Source organism: Stigmatopora nigra, chromosome 8 (assembly GCF_051989575.1).
Source record: "Stigmatopora nigra isolate UIUO_SnigA chromosome 8, RoL_Snig_1.1, whole genome shotgun sequence".
In the NCBI taxonomy this organism is placed as follows: domain Eukaryota; kingdom Metazoa; phylum Chordata; class Actinopteri; order Syngnathiformes; family Syngnathidae; genus Stigmatopora; species Stigmatopora nigra.
In genome coordinates this window covers 154812-174590 of record NC_135515.1, presented here as the reverse complement: position 1 = coordinate 174590, position 19779 = coordinate 154812, and the positions used below count along the sequence as shown (strand labels likewise).

The following is a 19779-nucleotide window of genomic DNA, read 5'->3' as shown; positions in this document are numbered from 1 at the left end:
CGCCACCGCCGCTCGACATGAGATTGAGGATGAAGAAGAGCATCCCCACGAAGGCCGCCAGAGTGATCCAAAAGATGATCACCACGGAATCTGAAAGGGGCCGTCTATAAAGGGGAGAATGAAAAGTCAAGCCACGGGACTTACATTTGTGATATTTCAGTTTGCTGGCATCCACCACCACGGGGTCCACGTAGCCATAATAGTATTCCCAGCCAGCGACGCTGGAGTTCTCCATGGCCGTCTAATTTTGGAGCCGTCCTTGCCAATGTTTGGACGGAGCCGACCAGTCATGTTTTCCTTACGCAAAGTTGTCCTCGACTCCAAGTAGGCGGGACCTGGTCGCCTCTCTCTTTTCTTCCCAACACCGATTTTGTATTTCATTGAAAATCTGCTCCTTTAAAGACAAATTGGTGGCTCGCATATCTAGTTTTGAACTGGGTTGCCATTGACGGCCAATTCATTTTTCTGGGAGGGGTGGCAGCGATCAAGGTAAGGGTGAGAAAGCAAGATTCGACCGGACAAAAAAACCTCTGGTACATCTATCACCGTCAATTTAAGCCGGTTCTCAACCCGTCGCAATGCAACCTCCCGCCTGACGGGGGCGCGTGTCGCCTTGAGTGCCTTGTTGCCAACTACTAATGTACTATGAAGAAAGAGGTCGGATGACTCGCCGTGACGTCGATCACTTGTTAGCGCTTATCACGCGGGCAAACGGAGCTAAATGATGTCATTTTCGAGGGGGAAACACACTCGTTTTACTTTTGCTTACGAGTGAGTAAATTATCGGTCGGTTTGTGTCCCCATAATAAAGAAGAATGGAAGCGGTCAGCGCCTTCAATACGGAGGTAAAGTTTGTTTGTGTCCGCAAGGGCAGCTGGCGAAGGCCAATGCTTCAACTGCATATGTAACGTCGTAAAAATATCAAAGGGGGTTGGTTTCAAGTTAAATGTAGATGTTCCAATGTGCAGCGTTGCTTAAAATTGACGATACAATATGATATAAAACGACTAACACTCTTGTGTTTGTCAGCCCGTCGAATACGGTCTTTAGCCTGCGATGCTAAACGAGGTTGCTAGCTTCTCAATCAACACAGGCCGCGCTTGAAGTTATCATTCTTTTGACAGTTTTCTTTGAACGTAGCCGCCCTTTTTATACGTACCTTTTTTTTTACTGCGCTAATGGCATTTTGGGCTCGTTTTAAACGACTTTACGAAATTCCGTCGAACACTTGAATGTTACTTTTTCTAATGTGCCGCAGTTTTAGTTTGTAGTGGCGCTCTTAAGGTAAACGATAATATAAGCAAGAATGCATTTAAACGGGAGTTGTCTCGTTTAGCATGAACACCTGGACTTTACACCTTTAATGTCGTAAGCATCTAGTTGCCATTTAAGCGAATCAAGTTAGCGCGTGCGTATTTGCGTGTCAATGGAGAAGCGCTATCGCCGCGATGTGAGCTTTGCTCGGGATTTCCCTCTGAGCTTTGCTTTCCTTCATCAGCTCTTCTCCATGATCGACATGCAGCCTCCGATATCTCGAGCCAAGATGATGGCCGTCACCAAGTTTGCCATCAAAGCCATCAAGGTACGATCGAAAACGATAGCGGTCATGGAGACGGATGTCGGCCATTTTTGTTTTTGTGTCATCTCCAACAGCTCTACAAACACGTCGTCCAGATCGTCGAAAAGTTTATCAAGCGGGTACGTGTCCTGTCACGATGCGTTCATTTGGCCCCCGGCCGGCGCTCCTAAAAATGAGGCAGTTGTCGCGTGGACCAGGTTTATTTATTTATTTTCGGAATGTTCTTTTCGCCAGTGTAAACCGGAGCTGAAAGTGCCGGGCTTGTACGTGGTGGACTCCATCGTGCGTCAGTCGCGTCACCAGTTCGGAGTAGAAAAGGATGTGTTCGGGCCGCGCTTCTTGAAAAACTTTTCCGAGACCTTTCGCAACCTTTTACTCTGCCCGGAAGACGACAAGGTAGCGGCCCGTCGCCTGGCCCGGAATGCACCGAACGCTGGACTCAATCTCTCGTCTTCTCTCGTTCAGATCAAAATTGTCCGGGTGTTGAACCTGTGGCAGAAGAATGCCGTGTTTGACATGGACATCATTCAGCCTCTGATGGACATGGCAAATGAAGCCCTGCAGACTCGACAACCCTCGGGTGAGTGGAGAAAAAAAACAACGACGCGGAAACACGGTGGTTTTCATTGTCATCTTTTATCGAATTGTTTCCTTTATTGTCAACAAATGTCAAACTCTCCAAAACGCATTCTATTGCTGACGGTGGCGGCCCAAAATTGAATAACGCTTGCACTAGCTTAAAACCGCCACCGATGGGCTCGCGACGGCGCCCGGATGCTAACATCGTACCCCATTTTGCCCCCCTCGCAAACAGTTCCCACAGAGCCGCAAGCTCCGTATTCGGCGGAGCCGCAAGCTCCGTTTTTGGCGGAGCCACCCGCGGCCCCACCTCTGTCTCAGATGTCCGATTCGGACGCTTTGGCCGCCGTGGCCCAGCTCTTCCAGTCCCCGCACGGTCACGAGGTGAGTCTGGTAGTGCCGTTTTAGTGGCGAGAGTAGAAATTCGTGCATTCAAAGTGGATGCCCGTTTGGTATTCTTCCCCGTAGATCCAAAGAATGCTTGAAAATTGGCAGCAAGCGGAGAAGATTCGGGCGGCGGGCGCCACCGACGGGCTGGACGCCGCCCCGGGGAACGTGCCCCCCCTCCCCGCCGCCAATGAAGACTGGAGCGCCCCGGCGGAGGTACGCCGGTCTTCCTTTTTGGGGAAGCAATTGTGGCAATGACGCGTTTCTCGGCAGGCGCCCGCCGGATTTCCCCAGAGACTAGCGGGCCACTATGATTACGGCGACGAACCCGGCGGGGAAGTGACCGCGCCCAACCCGGCGGCGGCGGCGGCGGGCTCTTTGTGAGTGAGCCTATTCTGACACCCAGGCGAGCGATTCAAAGGAGAAAATGGCTGAGGCCAATGAAATTGTTGTGCTTCCAGCGGCGTGGCCATCGGACAGATGCACGACACGCTCGCTCTTCCTCCACTGGCAGCGGCACACGGACACGACACGGGCGCCTTCGAGGTATTGCCCCCCCCCCCCCTTTTTTTGGGCTGTAATTAGTCTTGTTTTTTTCCCTGTGTACTTGAACAATGCGTTTGTCCAATCTCAATTTGTGCATTGAGGACTTTGGACTAAATCAATAAAAAATAAATCCTAAAAATGTTCCCATTGTTCCCCAGCGCGTGGCCGACTTTGGCGAGCGTCCCTCCTTTCCCGGCCCGTACCATTACAGAGGGGAGTCTGCGTCACGACGTGTAAGCCTGCCGGAAAACCGGGGGCAATGTTTGGCAAAATGGGGCTCCGTTGATTTTTGCCCTCCGATAGGCCCAGCCGGCGGAGGATACGTCCTCGCGGAGACCCAGAGTCTACGGCGGGAGAACCAGATCTCGCTCTAGGTGAGAAGAGCCCATTGCTTCCTCGCCAGTGCTTTGTTTGTAGCTAATGAGAGCTTTTTTTTTTTGCCCACCTTTCTCAACCCAGATCTCCCCGGAGAAGATCCCCGCCGGCGCCGTCGCGCTCCCGAAGGGCCTGGGGCTCCGGATCGCGCTCGGCCGACAGGCGCCGCCGCTCCCCGCCCCTGCGCACCGTGGAAGAGCGCCAGCGAGACAGGGAGCGGCGGCAAAAGGGCCTGCCCACCTTCAAGAGCAAGATGCTTTGCGGTGGGCGGGCCTCATTTTATATGACTGTGACGGACGGCATGGCCCAAAAGGGGGGGTATTAGCAGCTCATTTGACACCATACCGCTACGTGGTGCTGGTGGTGGTGTTTCTTTTTTGTTTTTAGTGTGCACCACTACGCTGTGGCTGGGTCAGCTGGACAAGAAAACCCAAGAGTCAGACGTGGTGTCCCTCCTGGAGGAGTTTGGTCAGATCCAGTCCGTCAACGTAAGCGCTTCCATTTTTTTCCCCACAAGAAAAGGGAACGGGCTCCCCGACCCAAGCCGTGGCTAAAAAGCTTGATGTTGCCTCATTCAGATGATCCCTCCGAGGGGTTGCGCCTACGCCGCCATGGTCCACAGATTGGACGCCTACACGGCCCTCAACAAGCTCAGTCGCGGCTCCTTTAAAGTCAACGGCAAGCCCGTCAAGGTACGCTCGGCTTAGGCGACTTGCCAGTTAGCCTCTTTCTCGGACGCTCGACGGTCAATTGGACCGTGGAAAAGTTTCATTTTTTTGGGTGCCATTTCTGCCAGGTGGCGTGGGCTTTTAACAAAGGCTTGAAGCGCACCCACAAGAAGTTTTGGGACGTGGACCAAGGCGTCACTTACATCCCCTGGGACCAGGTCAAAGCCGACGAACTGGAAAGCTACCGGGAAGGCGGAATGCTGGACCCCGACACGCTCAAAGAAGGTAGAAAGTCAAGTTGGATTGGTTTTTCCATTTTATTTTCCATTCTCACGTGCCTGCTTTGCCGTGGCGCAGAGTGGAAAAAAAGTCTGGAGCTCAACAGACTGCACCCAGAGGAGGAGGAGAACGAGGAGGTGACGTCTGCACTGCCGGAAATCACCGCCACGATCGAAAACGGCCTCTCGGAAACGACGGGGAGCGGCCAGACTCCCATTCAGGTAACGTCAATGTCTTTTGCGGCCGTCTTTTCTCTCGCTGCCCAAGCTCGTGACGTGTTGGGGGAAATAAAATGTCGTTTCTCTCGCGAGCTCTGGCGCTCATGTCAATCATTCTTTCATGAGAGGAATTTGACAAATGTCGGATGCCGTCAAACGTCTCGATGACTACTGAAACCAAAAAAAAGGAGTCCGTGGGGTGGCGATATGGCCAAGAATCAATCGTCTTTGCGTCGGAAGCCGTGGACACTTGTCCATTTTTTTAGAGCGAACTTTAGTGAGTTGTTAACAAAGCAAACCGTCTATTGAGGTTTTTTTTTTAACTTTGGGAAACCCTGCCAATGGCGTGGGTCGTCGCTCAGTTACCGTGGAAAGCTTTTGAGGATAACCTGCGGCAAAAGGGCATGCTCGCTCGCTCGCCACCTTTTGGACAATCAAAATGTCATTTCGATTGTAGGCACTCGAGCCGGCCATCTTTTGTCCCGGACTCCGACAGGTAAAACGCGCACGGATCCCCACACTCCAAAACACGGAGAAGCCCAGAGTGGCGCCAAAGCCCCACACATTTGATAATTGACCTTCTACTAAGGATCTCGCCGCCTTCCTCCCGTCTTTTGGGCGGCAACGCGGAAATAGCGGAGGTGGCCCCCCAAAAAAAACCCAACCCGTATCGGAGGTCCCGCAGGACGGCCCCGTCGGCGACCCGCCGGAGGACACCTCTACGGCGGGACCGCGTGGAAAGTCCCAGTTGAGCGAAAGGAGCCCCCCGCAAAGCAAAGCCAGCGGTAAGATTGCGTAAATCCGGACCCTATTTTCCATCTCGGTGGCAAAAAGTGCCGGCCCACGTGACTTGAGATTGTGGCCATGTCCTCTCTGTGATGAAATGTAGCGACGGCTCTTCCACACAAGTATCCCAGTTGGCTGTACTCTCACGCCCACCTGAGCGAGTGCGACGGTGACCGCCGATTTTCCATTGGGGCAAAGGGAGTCGCAGCCAAAACGTTTGGCAGCTTAGTCAACGTAGCCACGTCGGCGTGTTTTGTCGGCTCGAGCGGGGAGCCCACCGCCGTTGGCTTTTTCTAAAAGGTCTTTTTCCTGAGCCAACGCTTTGACGAGTGCGGCCGACTCGTCCAACCCGTCTTTGTCTGTCGGGGGGGCCGTAAAGCGGCGTTTAGCACGCTAACTAAAAGCCAAGTCGCACAGATCTGCGACCAACTGTAACCGGGTTAGCCTCCCATGTCAATGTAAAAAAAAAAAAAAAAAAAAAAAAGGCCGTTTGGGGGGTTTGGGGTTGTTGCGTGCCCCGCTGCCTGGAAGCAACAAAGTCAAAGCGTGGTGGCGCGCCATCAAAGACCAGGAACCGGAAGCGGGATTAACGGGACCACGGTGGCTGCGACGGGACCACAGCAGGCCGGTAAGAGCCGGAACCCCCTCCGTCTTGCCCTGCCCGCGCGCTAACGTGAGCCTTCCTATTGCGCTCCGAGTGTCAGTGCCGTGCGTCAATTTGGAGAAGGCAGCGAGCGGCCACTCTTGCTTGCTTGATTGATTGCTTGATTGGCCTCCTCTAGGAACACTGACTCCAAGGGCTGGCTCACCTAAGCAAGCACCCCCTAGAAAACGGCACAAGTGTCATTTCTATACGGAAGGGGGGAGGGGTGGCATTTCCACAAATGCAAGATTTGACCGTTGGTGTCAAACGGGTGGCTGGGGGCCCGGACGTGGGCCCACCGCTTGACTTGGCCCGGCCCTAAAAGTCCAAGTGGTGTTTTCCACCTAAAGTTATTATTGGCACCCAGAAATTGGACAATATTCTTTTGTCACTTATTTTTGAAAGTATGAAATCAAGAAAATTGACCAAAAAAAAATACTCCCTTTTTTTACATTTAAAGAAATAGAATAGATAACAATGGAAAAGGGATTTTGAATTGAATGTTAGTTAAAGGAAATAATAATAATGACGTGATAAAGGTGGTCTTTTCCATGAAATGGATGTTTAATTCCTTGGATCGGACAGGCAGGGCGGTGGTACCAAATCAATGTTCCCAATTGAAATTGACAGTGAAAGTTTCAGAGGTCAGAGTATACTCGTACACGGCAGCACAAAGGAAGAATGCCCGCTTGCCGTTTGGAACTTTGGGATCCGCTCGCTACCCGCCCACGTATCCGCCGTGCTGTCCCATTTTCAAAGAGACTAGCTCCTGCGGAAAGGGACAGCGGGATGGACGTACGCACGCACGGACAGACGGCCGTCTTTTCTCCAGCGCTTGTTGGGGGGGTGGGGGAGCTTGGGCTGGTCTCCCATAATATATTCCCCTCAGGCGGCAACAGACGCGAGAAGTCGGATCGACGTCCCGGCGGCCGTATCGGCTTCATTTGTCTGCCGTTGACGGCGATACACGTCCGGAGGCTTTGGACGGCGGGGGCGGGCCCATTGGCCTTGTTTCCTGCCACATTTCCATTCAGAGGTCCTGAAAGGGACTTTAAAAAGCGATTTAAACATGTGTTGGATGTTTCTTTCATTGTTTTCCCAAAACAAACAAGGCTGGCGGACTTTGAAAAGCAGGACCCTTCATTTGCCCAACGCCGTGGATGTCCAATCCCTTGACCCGCCAAGAAGAAAGCCAGCGTAAAGGAAATCCCCGACGGCAATAGGCGAGCGTCCCGTTCCTTTGCTCTGTCCGGGAGGGGCCAACAAACGCTGGTCGTCGTCCATTTGGAGCGCCGGGGGCGTGACTTCTTCCCCTTTCAAAGCCCCTATCCCTTGTCACCAAATGGAAAGCTCCCATTTCCCACGGATTGGACACCCACCAACGTCGATGGAGTCGTTCCTTCACGCCGTGAACTCTGGTCTGGGTTGGCGCGTTTAAAAAAAAAAAAGTTCTTCCTCTGGCCAAAGCATTCCATGGATGGCGGCTAGTGCGGACCCAAGAGGACCCAATTTGAGGATTCACAAAATGGAGGCCTCGGCCTCTTTCCCTTTTTTTTTTTTAAAAGAAAAGTTGTTGTTTTTTTCCAAATGTCATTGCGTTTGTGCTCGCCGTCCTTTTTTTTTTTGTGGTCCTTTAAAGCGCTTCTTTGTGTTTTGTGCAGCAGGTGCCGACAGGTCCGCTTCCTTTTTCGCCGTTGGCGGCTTTGGCCGTCCCGCCGGAGTTGGTGGGCAACGCTTCAGGTAGCCCATTTCCTTCCTCTATGTGCTTCACATATTTTTGGGGGATTGAATAGATGATAGCAGTTCCCCAACCTTCCTTCCAATTCATCTCCTTTTCTTTTGTTTTTGGTTTTTCCCTCCACGCAGCCCTCCAATCTACGAGCGGTGCGCCGACCGAGCCCCACCCGCCGCCGCCGCCGCCATTCCCCCGACTGGGCTCCCCGCCTCCGCCGCCATTCCCCCGACTGGGCTCCCCGCCTCCACAGCCCCCACTGGCGTCCCCGAGCGCGACGGCGAAGCTCTCTCCTCGGCGCTTCCCGGCGCCCGTTGCCGCCGCCGCCGCACCCGGAGGATCCCCCTTCCCCTCGGAGAGATTCCGTCCGGCGTTCCCCCCCCGGGGACCCCCTTTCACGCTGCCGGAGGGCGCGACGTCGCCCCCTTCCAGGTGGAGGTTGGTCGGACCGCCTGGTCACACCCTCCGGGGGGGCTGGTGAGAAAGCGAGGCCTGGCTTGTCATTATGTACATTTGAACAATGAGCGTCTGTGTCCACGGACGGACCGGTGGACTTTTTGGACGTCCAGGGCCGTCGACGGCAGGGAAGGCCTGCAATTCGGATGTGTTGAAGTCTTCTTGACTTTGATGCGAAAAGGAAAAGAGATGTTGCGTTTCTAGCGCCTTCTAGCGGCCAAGAAAGGTGATTACGAGCGTCGCATCATTAAAAAAAACACACACAAATGTTTTCTACTACTGGCTTTAATTTAGCTGTTTCATATGCAAACTGCGCCATGTTAATAATAAAATTCTGATTTTTGATCCAATTGATGCCAGAGTTGTGAATTTGCTTCCATCCAAAATCCAAAGGAAACTCTTGAACCCAAATGACGATGTGAATGTGGCCGCCCCTGTGCACGCTCCCCCCTTTCTGGTTGACTGACGCTCTTTGGCCAATCTGGCAACCCCCGCCCACCTGAGCCTGGCAACCACGGGCGCGGCGTGGCGCGATGCGCTTCGGTGCTTTTGGGCGTGGACACTCAAACACAACTTTGTGTCTTCCGGAACCGCTTCGCCGCGTCGTTTGGACTTACGCACAGAAGGTTTTCTTCTCGTCTTCTACGGACGGACGGACGGACGGACTTGCTCAGTAAGAACTTTTTTATTTATTTATGATTGCACGGGCGCCGACCCTTTTCTTTTCCTTCTCTTCGTCGTCGATCGCACAAAGTTGGGCGTCGTCACGTCACGCCGTCGGCGACGGGTCCCCGTGGTCTTGTTTGCCTTTCGGAATGCCCCCTTGACCCTTGACCGTGACCGTCGTATTGGTCCAAGTGTCTCCTGGCCCCCTGGCCCTCTGGCCCTCTGGCCCAGGCTGCTCTCCAAAACATCGCTTCAACTTTGACGGCGCCGTCAAAGTTGAAGCGAGCGTTGCTAGCCAGACGTTCGCTCACTTTTCATGTTTTGAGGCCCCTTTTTCTTCCCGACGATTCCGAGTCATTTGAGAGGAGGCCTTTGGACGGGTGACTATGTCATCCGCACATTTCCAATCCATTCGGACTGGGATATCTGAACAAAAAGCCATGGTTGAAAAATAGTTTTGGGACCAAAAAGTCTGTCTAACGTAACCATGCTTCTTTTTTCCCCTTCTTTTTAGGAGATGAATTTCGCCAAACACTTTATCGGCGGCATCTTGAACGTGGTCAGGTGAGTTGACGCCGCGTTGCTCCAGGCCCACCCACGGAGGCTCACGTTTGTCCCCGTCCCCCCGCCCCCCAGCAACATCGACCCGGCCATCTTCATCCCGTCGGCTCCGGTGAGTCTTTTTTTTCCGGCTCTCTCGGCATGGCAGAGTACGGCCAGCGGCTCAACGGATATGCCGTGTGTGTGTGTGTGTGTGTGTGTGTGTGTGTGTGTGCGTGCGCTTTCAGCCTCCGCCCCGCCGACCTCTGGCCTTCGAGGAAGCTCACGAGAACGATGAGGAGAAGGCCTTCCGCAGGGCTTTCAAGAAGCTGGCCGGAGATGTGAGTGCCTCCCTCGTGCCACGCTTGTACCTTGCCTTGCCAAAAGCCACCCGCGGCTGGTTCTCGTTAAAACGAGCACATTTGGAGCCTGGGCCCATTTGATTTGATTTTTTTTTGCCGGCGGGTCGGGTTTGGGCCACGCCCGTGCCTGCCGACTCGTTCTTCCGCTTTTTCCCGTCGCGCAAGAATGTGGCCCGGCGGCGCCAAGCCCACGGCGCCAAGCCCACGGCATTTTGTTTGTCGGACTGCAAAATGTATGTGTGGAAAAAAATGTCCATTTCTGCCTGTGTTCAGGACATGGAATTGAGCCCCAAAGAGTTGATGAACACCCTCAACCAAGTGCTGGCCAAGCGTGAGTGTGGCCAAACGCCCCCGGCGACCACGAACCAAATCTCACCCCCCCCCCCCCCCCCCCAACTAACCCGGCCGGCCTTTTGCCTTCAGATGAAGATTTGAAGACGGACGGCTTCAGCATCGAGTCGTGCCGAAGCATGGTGGCCGTCATGGACGTATCCTCTGTCTGGCGCACGGGGACAAGGGCCAATGGCCAAGTCGGGTCCTGGACGGACCTATTTTCAGAGGGATTTTCTTCTCTTTCTTTAACCGGGTGGGCCGTCAGAGCGACAGCACGGGCAAGCTGGGCTTCCACGAGTTCAAGCACATGTGGAAGAACATCAAGAAGTGGCAGAAAGTCTACGAGGCCCACGACAAGGACGGCTCGGGCGTCATCTGCGCCCGAGAGTTGGGGCCCGCCTTCCAGGACGCGGGTAGGCCCCGCCCACCCGGGGTGCTCCTTCCAGCTGCTCTTTATCCTTCCTTCCTTCCTTCCTTCCCGGCAGGTTTCCCCCTCAAGGACGAACTGTACAAGATGATCATCCGGCGCTACAGCGACGAGCACGGCGACATGGACTTTGACAACTTTGTGGGCTGCCTGGTGCGGCTGGACGCCATGTGCAGTGAGTCCATTTCATCCCATTAAGATTGAAAGAGCATTAGAGAAAGACTTTTGATGAAACGATAGACTTTCTCTTCAACTCTGACCCTCGGACAAGATGCGGCTTTTAAAGCCACTATCTTTTTTGCCATTTAGCGGCCCATTCTTTTCCCCACTCATTTAAAGTTATACAAGAAGACATTTTGAGGGTAAAGGCTTTTATTGGAGTATTCGCATGACATGTACATGATGGCTTGGTGCCGCCGCTCGCTCATGGTGCCCTCAAGTTCAAAGTATGCTTGCGCAGGAGGGACTGGACTGAGAGATATTTGGGTCCTTCCATTGTATCGACCACACGTCCAATGGACTTGACCTTTTCTCTCTCTCTGTCTCTGCGATTAGATGCCTTCAAGACGCTGGACAAAGGCAACAGCGGCTCCATCAGCCTGGACATCCAAGAGGTGAGTCGGCTCCGGGACCGACCACGTCTCTCGGCCCGCTTCAATGATTCTGACTTTTTTCTTTCTCCCTCCCCCAGTGGCTCCAACTGACCATGTACTCGTGAGGCCGGTCCCTTGCACCAAGACGACGACGACGACGGCCACGTCCGTCGCCGCCGCCGTGCTGACGCGCAATAAAATGCAGCGGTCGCAGGGGCGGCCCGCTCGCCTTTTGTCACTGGATTCCCGATGTCTTCCGTCAATGGTAAAAGCAGTTCCCACCCGTTTGGAGGCCGTCGCCGCTCCCCGGTGGTTCCTTTTTAAAGCGGGTCGGCGGGCGGGGCGTCCGAGTCCCTGGCGAGCGTCCGGCGGCGCTCGGCCCCGTCCCTCAGCGCCGTCAGGGCGGCGGCCGAGAAGCCTTTCAGCACGCCCAGCGTCTCTCGCTGCAGCGTCAGCGACTGGCGCACAAAGTCCCGCTGGCCGTCGGCCAGCGCCCGCAGCGAGCGCCCCAGCGTGCCCAGCGAGCGCGAGACGGATGCCAGCAGGTGGCGCCCGGCGCGCTGCTGCCGCACGCTGCGGCGCGCCAGCTGGGCCAGGCCGCCCGACGACGGCAGTGGCGACGGCCCGCGGGAGAGGGAGGAGGAAGAGTCCTCCTCCTCGTCGTCGTCTTCTTCTTCGTACTCGCCGCCCTCGGGGCGCGCCGCCACCGACTTGTCGTCACGCTCCGACGGGGGCCCTGAAACACGGCGAGCGCTTTGCGGTTAAGAGACGTCGAGCGATTCTGGCTTTTCTTTTTTTACCTGCGTCCTCCTCCGAAGAGTGGAAGGGGTCTCCTGCGAAAAAGGCCAAAGTGGAAGGAAAAGAGCGGCCGGTTGACTTCCCGCCGTCGCCCACCCCCCCCAAACCTGGCTCACCGCTCATTTCCTTGTCCGGCGAGGAAAGAGGAGAAAAGTCCAGGTTGAGTCCTCCCAGCAGCGAGCCGTCGCGGGCGTCCCGGTAAGAGTAGCCGGCCGTGCTTTTGCTCTCCGGGGCGCCCGGCTCTCGATTTGGCTTTGCCAATGGGGTGGCTTCCGGCTCCCACTGGTCCGCCTCGCCCGGCGCGTCTGCCAAAACCAAGGCGCTTTTCAGATCGAGGTTCATCTAGCTTCCATTTCCTTCCTTCCTTCCTTCCGTGGCTCGCGGTGGATGCCACATTTGGGGGCTTTTTCAAACACTTTTTCCTCTCGAGAGAAAGCGACTTTGGTCCAAAGCGTCCGGAGCCACAACGTGTCTGCGAGAACCTTTGGAACGTGGCTGGGCTCACCTGCCGTGGGACTCATGAGCAGGATCCCGTGGACCATCTTCTCCACCGAGTCCAGCGACTTCCTCTTCCTGCGGCCCGCCGAGCCGGCGGGGGCGCACAGGAGGAGGGCCATGCGCCGCTTGCCGTCGCACTTGAGGTCCGCCCACTTCTTCATGATTTGCCGCACCTGAGGCGCAAAAAAAAAGCCCAAGTGAGGTGCCAGAAGGGGGGGGGGGGGGGGGATACCATCCTGGAAAGTGTGGCAGAAAGGGCTCTTCTGTTAGAGCGGCCCCCACCAGTCGACCTCCGTACCTCTCGGTGGTTCTGTCCCAGACCGTTGATCTGATCGGTAATCTCCGCCCACTTCTGCTTCTTGGCCTCCGCCGACACGCCGTGGTTAAACTTTCCTGAAGGTCAAAAGGACGGCGTCGGGGCAGGGCCGGAGGGAAGGAAGTCCGGTCGGGGTGGACTCACGCAGCAAGATGTAGCGGTTCCTCTTGACTTCTTCCAGCAGCATTTTCACTTCGGTGTAGGAGAACCTGGGCCTGGAGCCCGCCAGGCTCCGCCGGCCGGACGATCTGGCCTTGTAGTCGTCGACCTCCCCCGGCCAGGAGCTCGCCATGGCTCTCGGATTGGCTTTGCTGCCTGTGAAAGAAGGTAAGAGAAAATATGTTGTTGTTGTTTTTTGTTTTTTTAAAGGCACAGTACAGAGGGATTGAAAAATTACCACCACAAGACGTCTAAACATATCTCGACAATAAACTAACAAATAACCGCAGTCAAGGAACCAAAATGGGTCGTATGGACGTGCGTAGTTCTATCGTCGTCATTATGAAATACACTGTAAAAAGATCATTTCGATGACACGGTCTTTACTAGCTAACTGCTACCTAGCCAGCTCATTGCTAGCCGTAAGCTAGCGCACTCGATAGTCAACGCTCACCTGCCCGATGGAGTGGGAGAGAGACAACAATAGATGAGTTTACCCGACGTGGAATATTTTCCGAGTGAAGCCGACCGAAGAAGCTACCTGTCAGGTGCAAGTTTCTTCCGAGCAGTGGCCAGTGCGCTTGCGTCAACCCCCCCCCAACCGACACTTTTCTAGTTCGTTTATTTTGAAGGTTGTTTTTTTCTTCTTTCTGTGTATTTCCGTCGATTGCGTTACGCCTTTCTTGTTGGTTTATTTTGAAGGTTGTTTTTTTCTTCTTCTTTCTGTGTATTTCCGTCGAGTGCGTCACGCCTTTCTTGTCTACGGAAATGTCACAGGGACAAACTCGGGCTTGCTCTATGCTAGCCAAGCTAAATTCGGCTCAAGTCGAATAAGAAGCTAAGGCAAGCCAACGATTGTTTGGCGACGACATGGCGGCGCACCTGAAAAAGCGAGTGTACGAGGAATTCTCCAGGGTGGTTCAGGTAGGACGAACTTTGAGACAAACCACTTATTTTGTGACTTTGCGACATTTGAGAGGGAAGCCTTATACCGAGCCGCTCGCTAAGTTAGCCGCCGTCGGCTAAGTCTTGTTGCTAACACCGGCGCTTTGGACAGTAAATACACAAGTGGAGAAGGTATTTCGCCTTGGTGTTACATATGACTAACCGGCTAAGCTAACAACTCCAACGGGACATTTGGCATTGTTAATCGAAAGTTCAGCCGTGGACATTTGGCATTGTTAATCGAAAGTTCAGCCGTATGGGCTTTCGCTCCGTTTTGTTTACAAAGGCCTTTGGGTCAGTCGCCTCCGCCGCCGCAGTACCCTTCCTTTTGGCTGTAGTATATGTAAGTACACAGCTGTGGTGGAACTACTTTATAGCGGTCAACGGACATTTCTTGTATCGACACTCCATATCTCGTTTTAAAGGGGCTGCAATTCAATGGTACAAATGTAGCCTCTTTAGCTAGCGCCCCATCCAGTTCAAATGAATCGGACGTCTCGCGTCGTCAAGTGTCAAAGACGAGGAGTCAGTCCATCTCGGCTCGGGGCGTTTCTGTCTGGCTCATTTGGGGCCACTTTGGCCCCAGTCCCGAGAATCACGGCGTGACGTCCGCCGCCCGTTCGCCGGGCAGGTCCCCGCCGAGGATGCCCCGTCCAAGAAGCTTCGCCTGTGCAAGCCCAGCAAGTCGGCGGCGCTGCACGTGGATCTGTGCAAGGCGGCCAACGGCACCGACGCCTTGCACCTGCTGCTGCAGTTTGCCCGCAAGCCCGTGGAGGCCGAGAGCGTGGAAGGCGTGGTGCGGATCCTCCTGGAGCATTACTATAAGGTGGCCTTTTGTTCTTTTTCGCCCTCCCTTCCTTCCGTGAGTTGTCGGCGGCTGGCTCACCTCATTTCACCCCAATGTGTGGCGGTGGCCCGGCGCAGGAAAAGGACAAGTCGGTGCGGCTGAAGATGGCCTCGCTGATGGGCGTGCTGGCCACCACCGAGGGCTTCGCTCCCGACTGCATCGTGGAGGACCTGCTGGCCGTCGTCCACAACGAGAGTGAGTCCTTCCTCCTCACGCTTTGCTTTTCATGACTTTTTTTTCCTCTCCCAATGTTGTCACTTGGCTTACGTCCATCCTTTTGTCACCTTGCATCCATTTGTCAGAGTCTCATCAGGTTTTGGCGCAGCTGCTGGACACGCTGCTGACGGTGGGGGCGCGGATCCCCGCCGCGGCCGTGGCCCGGCGGCTGGCCGACGTGGGCCGCCGCCACCTGTCGGACGCCTCCTTTGGCGTCAGGAACAAGTGCCTGCAGCTGCTGGGACGCCTAGGGGGCGTCGCCGCCACTGCCGACGGGGTTAAAGCGGGCGAGGTGGCCGGTGAGTGGGCGCGCCGCGGCTCCGAGTAGGAAAGCCACGGTCTCCTTTATTTTCAGGAGACGTGCCGAGCGTCATCAGCGACTATTTTGCCGACCGCGACCCCAGAGTGCGGGCCGCCGCCCTCAAAGCCATGGTGAGCCAGCCAGCGAGCACGGAGGCGACTTTTTTTCCTTCTCGGACTAACTTGCTTCCTCCAGCTGCAGCTTCACGAGAGGGGCCTGAAGATCCAGCAGGGCATTTACGAGCAGGTGAGACGGCCCGTGGCCCCGCCGCCCCGCCACCCCGCGGCTGAGCTGACCCAGATGCCCGCCCGCCCAAGCGCAGGCCTGCCGGCTGCTGGCCGACGACTACGAGCAAGTTCGCTCGGCCGCCGTTCAGATGGTTTGGGTGCTCAGCGTCCTCTACCCAGAGAGGTGGGTGCCGGGTTGTTTTTTTCTTTTTATTTTTTGTGGCTCCGCCTCCGTCTTTACCGAGCACTCAAAGGGCGCGTTCCCAGCATCGTGCCCATCCCGTCGTCCAACGAGGAGATCCGCCTGGCGGACGACGCCTTCGGGAAGATCAGCCACATGGTCGGCGACGGCTCGTGGATGGTTCGCGTGCAAGCCGCCAAAACGCTGGTAGGCTGAGAGCGCATTTCTTTGGAAAAAAAAAAAAAAACCCAAAACTTCATATCAATGATTATGCTGTGAAACTTGTATTCAGGGCTCCATGTCCCACGTCAGTCCTCACTTCCTGGAGCAGACTCTGGACAAGAAGCTGATGTCGGATCTGCGGGTGAGCCCAACGTTGCGACTCCTCCGCCGACGGTATCGCGGTGGTCCCAACGGCCTCGTGCCGCGTGCGGTCGGGGGGCAGATGGCTCCAAAACGCTCGGCGTGGCGTCCTTTGAGTCCAACGGGAACGATTTGTAGCTGGCCAAAAACGGGGGGAAAAAAGTGCCACGCGGCTTTCGGCCCTTTGTTTTCAGAGGAAGCGCACGGCCCACGAGCGCGCCAAGGAACTCTTTGCCTCGGGCGAGTTCTCCAGCGGCAGGAAGTGGGCCGACGACGCCCCCAAGGAGAAGGTGGACACCAACACGGTCAACCTGATCGCCTCGGGGGCCTGCGGAGCCTTCGTCCACGGCCTGGAGGACGAGATGTTCGGTAGGTCCCGCCTCGGCCAAAAATACAAACATCGGAATATAGATGTATACGTTTTTTTTTTTTTTTTCTGTTACCCCAGAGGTCCGCATCGCGGCGGTGGAGGCGGTGTGCCGGCTGGCCGGCTCGTCGCCGGCCTTTGCCGACAAGTGCCTGGACTTCCTGGTGGACATGTTCAACGACGAGATCGAGGAGGTGCGCCTGCAGTCCATCCACGTGCTGCGACAGATCTCCACTCACATTACGCTGCGCGAAGACCAGCTGGACACGGTGCTGGCCGTGTTGGAGGTGGGACGGCGCCGTCTCCGTCTCGTAATCTGGCCTTTGCTCGCCTGACACTGGACGGGGTTCGCTCAGGACTCGTCTCGCGACATCCGAGAAGCTTTGCACGAACTGCTGTGCTACGCCAACGTGTCCACCAAGGAGTGCGTCCAGCTGGCCCTGCTGGAGCTGCTGAAGAATCTCAACAAGTATCCGGCCGATCGCAACTCTGTCTGGAAGTGAGAGCCGGTCCAGACGGAGTGGATCCCGGGAGCATTTCCTTTCCTTTTTTCAAAATGCTCTTCTCTTTGCCCAAGGTGCCTGAAGTTTTTGGGCGGGCGCCACCCCATGCTGGTGTTGCCTCTGGTCCCGGAGCTCCTCAGCACGCACCCTTACTTTGACACGCCGGAACCCGACATGGACGACCCGGCCTGTATCCTCCTCCCACGTTGCCGATTTTTTTGGGATGGGATTTTTTTTTCAAAGCCACTTCTCCCTGACCGCGCTCGCCGGGCGTCAGACATCGCCGTCCTGGTGCTGGTGTTCAACGCGGCCCAGTGGTGTCCCACCATGCCGGCGCTCTTCTCGGACCACACCTTCCGACACTACGCCTACCTCAGGGACAGCCTCTCGCACCTGGTGCCGCCTCTCCGGGTCGGTACAACCGGCGGGGGCGGCGGCGACGACACGCGCCCGTGGCCTTTCCTTTTCTTTCTAGTCGTTTGGCTGACGTGAGGTGCCTCTTTCAGTTGCCGGGGAGGAAGCAGCTCCACGGTCTGGAGCGGGCCGACTGTCAGGGCGTGGAGTCGGCTCGCCTCTTCCTGCGGCAAAGTCTAGAGCGGGTGGTCGCCGTCCAGAATCTGGAGGCCCCCGGGGCCCGGGAACTTTTGGTCTTCACCATCCGGTACGTGGAAACCGGCGCACCTTCCCCGCCCGCCGGCCAAAAGAACCAACCGGGCCTCCCGTGCCGACGCCTCAGGGACTTGGAGAGACTGGGCCGGCTGCAGACGGAGCTGGCCGGAGCCGCCGACTTCTGCGCCACCTACCTGCGCTGCCAGCTTCTCCTCATCAAGGTGCCCAACGAAAAAGAAAAAAAAAAAAAACGAATCCGGATTTCATCTTTTTTTTTCCAATGGGTGACCATTTCTCTTCTCTCTCGTCTCTCAGGCGCTGCAGGAGAAGCTGTGGAAGACGGCGGTGCCCCTCTGCCCCAGGCAGAACGTGACGGCGGCGGCGGCCGCCGGGCAGGTGGGTGGCTCGGACCCCGTCCGTCTCTGGACTCTGGCCGAGCGCCCGCCATCCATCCGTCTCTGCGTGCGCGTGTGCTTGTGTCGGCGGCAGGTTCTAGAGGAGAGCTACAAATTGGAGTTCATGTACAGCGGGCTCCAGAGCAGACAGCTGGCTGTCATCCATCACGTACGCCTGCAGGCGCGGGCGCTCAACCTGGTCCTCGCCGCTCGCGCCACTGGCGGGTCAGTGGCGGGAGGGAGGGAGGGAGGGGGGGAATCAAAAGATGGACGGCTCACATGTGCTCACGTGTGTGTTTCATGCAGGGAGGATCATCTCCTCGGCGCTTGTGAAAAGTTCCTGCAGGAGCTGGACTCTTTCCACAGGTAACCTTTTTTCTTTCTTCCACTGCCGTCCACCCTGCTCCTCACTCCTCCTCCTCCTCCCAACTCCTCGGGCAGAATGTTTGCGGCCGAGCTCCCTCACCTGCGGGACGCTTTTGCAGAGCGGCTGGCGGAGGCGGCTCGCCGACCGGCGGCCCGCAAACCCCCCGAGCTGGTCCGGATCCTCCAGACGGCCCTGAGGCAGAGCGCTCTGCCGCAGCTGGCGCTCCCGCCTCAGGTAAGTCATGTCGAGCAGACAAAAAGTGTCGGCCGGTCCAGTCTGCCGGCCAGCCTTTCAAATTTCCCCCAAATCCCATTTTGTTTATGTCCGGACGCCATATCTCTGCGCGCTTCAGCTCCACCGAGCCATGGCCAACATCATCGAACCCACGGGAGAGTCGGACAACCCGCTCAAGTTCACTTCGGGCCTGGTGCTGGCGCTGGACGTGGACGCCACGCTGGAGCACGTCCGCGACCCCCACAATAGCGTCAAAGTGGAGGTGAGGTGGAGCCGCCCGGCCTTCCCGGCCTTCCCGGCCTTCCCGGTCTTCCCGGCCTTCCCGGTCTTCCCGGTTTTCCCGGTCTTCCCGATCTCCCAAAAGAAACGGGGGTGCTTTTTTTGCAGGTGGTTTACCCCGACGGCCAGAGTCACGTGATCCAGCCCAAGCCCGGTGACTTCCGGCAACCGGGACCGCAGCGCCACCGACTCATCACCCAGATCTACTTGTCGCACGGCGCCTGGACGGGTGAGATGATTGACAACTTTTTTTTTTCCCCCCCTACCCTCGGCCTATTTTGTCTGTCAATTGAAAATGCCATTTCCTGTACGCTTTGGGAGTATCTCTGCCAGGATTTGGGCACATTTCCGGCTCAATTAGTAACTTAGACGTCCGTCTCTCTCGTACGCAGAGCCCTGTCAGGTAGAAGTGCGCCTCCTGCTGGCTTACGGCTCCTCCTCCTTCGCCGGCGACTCCAAGACGGCGTGGAGCGACGGCTCCGACGTGCCCGACGGCCCCGACGGCCTCCCGTCACCGGAGGGCGGCGCCGAGGGAACCATCCCCTTCAGTGAGCCCGTCAAAGTCTTCATCGTGCCCAAACCCGCCAGACGCTAACCGGCACTTTTAAGGGGATGGACCACAGAGACGTTACTATCTATACATGGTCATTGTGTTATTATTATTATTATTATTATTTTTGGTTTGTTTGTTTTTTTTAAATAAAGCCGCCTGCCCAAATTCAACTCCCGGTTGATTTGGCACGCTGACAAACAAGGAGAAGATGAGCTTTGATGGTGAAGTTCACATGGGGAGTGGCTTCAAATCCACTCTTTGAAAGGAGAAAACAGAACTTCCAATTTCTACTTTTCAGATGTCACCGTGGTCTAGTGGCAAAGACATCAGGTCGGAACTTGAAGTTCAAATCAGGAGTGGTTTTGAAATCCCCTCACAGCTCTCAAATAAAGAGAGTGTATAGAATCATCTTAAAATATCAAGCCACACTCATCCTCAAAACTCAACCTCCT

General features: G+C 55.9%; 4 protein-coding genes across 12 annotated transcripts; 3 read left to right on the top strand and 1 right to left on the bottom strand.

Moving 5' to 3' along the window:
* The first annotated feature begins 616 nt into the window (after nt 1-616).
* Nucleotides 617-8598, top strand: LOC144200293 (SR-related and CTD-associated factor 8-like). Of its 6 annotated transcripts, none has more exons than XM_077722357.1 (19): nt 617-845; nt 1499-1582; nt 1654-1698; nt 1814-1975; nt 2045-2159; nt 2394-2542; nt 2627-2761; nt 2819-2925; nt 3007-3091; nt 3250-3324; nt 3395-3465; nt 3551-3729; nt 3854-3954; nt 4045-4158; nt 4263-4419; nt 4492-4634; nt 7725-7800; nt 7927-7969; nt 8006-8598. In XM_077722357.1, exons 1-19 carry the CDS (start codon nt 816-818, stop codon nt 8271-8273), a joined length of 2139 nt encoding a protein of 712 aa, XP_077578483.1. In that variant the 5' UTR covers nt 617-815; the 3' UTR covers nt 8274-8598. The 6 variants fall into 6 exon arrangements, with proteins under 6 accessions (XP_077578483.1, XP_077578482.1, XP_077578480.1 ...); XM_077722356.1 differs by having other exon boundaries at nt 7722-7800; XM_077722354.1 differs by having other exon boundaries at nt 7722-7800; nt 7927-7981; nt 8012-8598.
* A 160-nt stretch (nt 8599-8758) lies between these two features.
* On the top strand, nt 8759-11412 carry LOC144200370 (calpain small subunit 1-like). Its single transcript, XM_077722471.1, has 10 exons — nt 8759-8921; nt 9429-9478; nt 9551-9587; nt 9703-9795; nt 10090-10147; nt 10240-10304; nt 10415-10562; nt 10635-10751; nt 11132-11190; nt 11268-11412. The coding sequence occupies exons 2-10, from the start codon at nt 9432-9434 to the stop codon at nt 11292-11294; spliced, it is 651 nt and encodes a 216-aa protein (XP_077578597.1). The 5' UTR covers nt 8759-8921; nt 9429-9431; the 3' UTR covers nt 11295-11412.
* Nucleotides 10931-13533, bottom strand: LOC144200368 (uncharacterized). Of its 4 annotated transcripts, XM_077722470.1 has the most exons (7): nt 13395-13533; nt 12926-13096; nt 12764-12858; nt 12473-12638; nt 12084-12272; nt 11970-12002; nt 10931-11905 (listed from the first exon to the last, which is right to left on the bottom strand). In XM_077722470.1, the coding sequence occupies exons 2-7, from the start codon at nt 13071-13073 to the stop codon at nt 11490-11492; spliced, it is 1047 nt and encodes a 348-aa protein (XP_077578596.1). In that variant the 5' UTR covers nt 13074-13096; nt 13395-13533; the 3' UTR covers nt 10931-11489. The 4 variants fall into 4 exon arrangements, with proteins under 4 accessions (XP_077578596.1, XP_077578593.1, XP_077578594.1 ...); XM_077722467.1 differs by having other exon boundaries at nt 11970-12272; XM_077722468.1 differs by having other exon boundaries at nt 11970-12272; nt 13482-13533.
* Nucleotides 13534-13649: 116 nt separating this feature from the next.
* ints4 (integrator complex subunit 4) lies at nt 13650-19553 on the top strand. Its single transcript, XM_077722465.1, has 23 exons — nt 13650-13864; nt 14517-14711; nt 14810-14927; nt 15035-15247; nt 15304-15380; nt 15445-15495; nt 15572-15660; nt 15744-15864; nt 15950-16021; nt 16215-16389; nt 16469-16674; nt 16744-16886; nt 16965-17080; nt 17168-17301; nt 17397-17551; nt 17627-17720; nt 17815-17895; nt 17989-18119; nt 18201-18260; nt 18336-18495; nt 18614-18757; nt 18883-19003; nt 19167-19553. The coding sequence occupies exons 1-23, from the start codon at nt 13811-13813 to the stop codon at nt 19367-19369; spliced, it is 2913 nt and encodes a 970-aa protein (XP_077578591.1). The 5' UTR covers nt 13650-13810; the 3' UTR covers nt 19370-19553.
* Nucleotides 19554-19779: the final 226 nt, after the last annotated feature.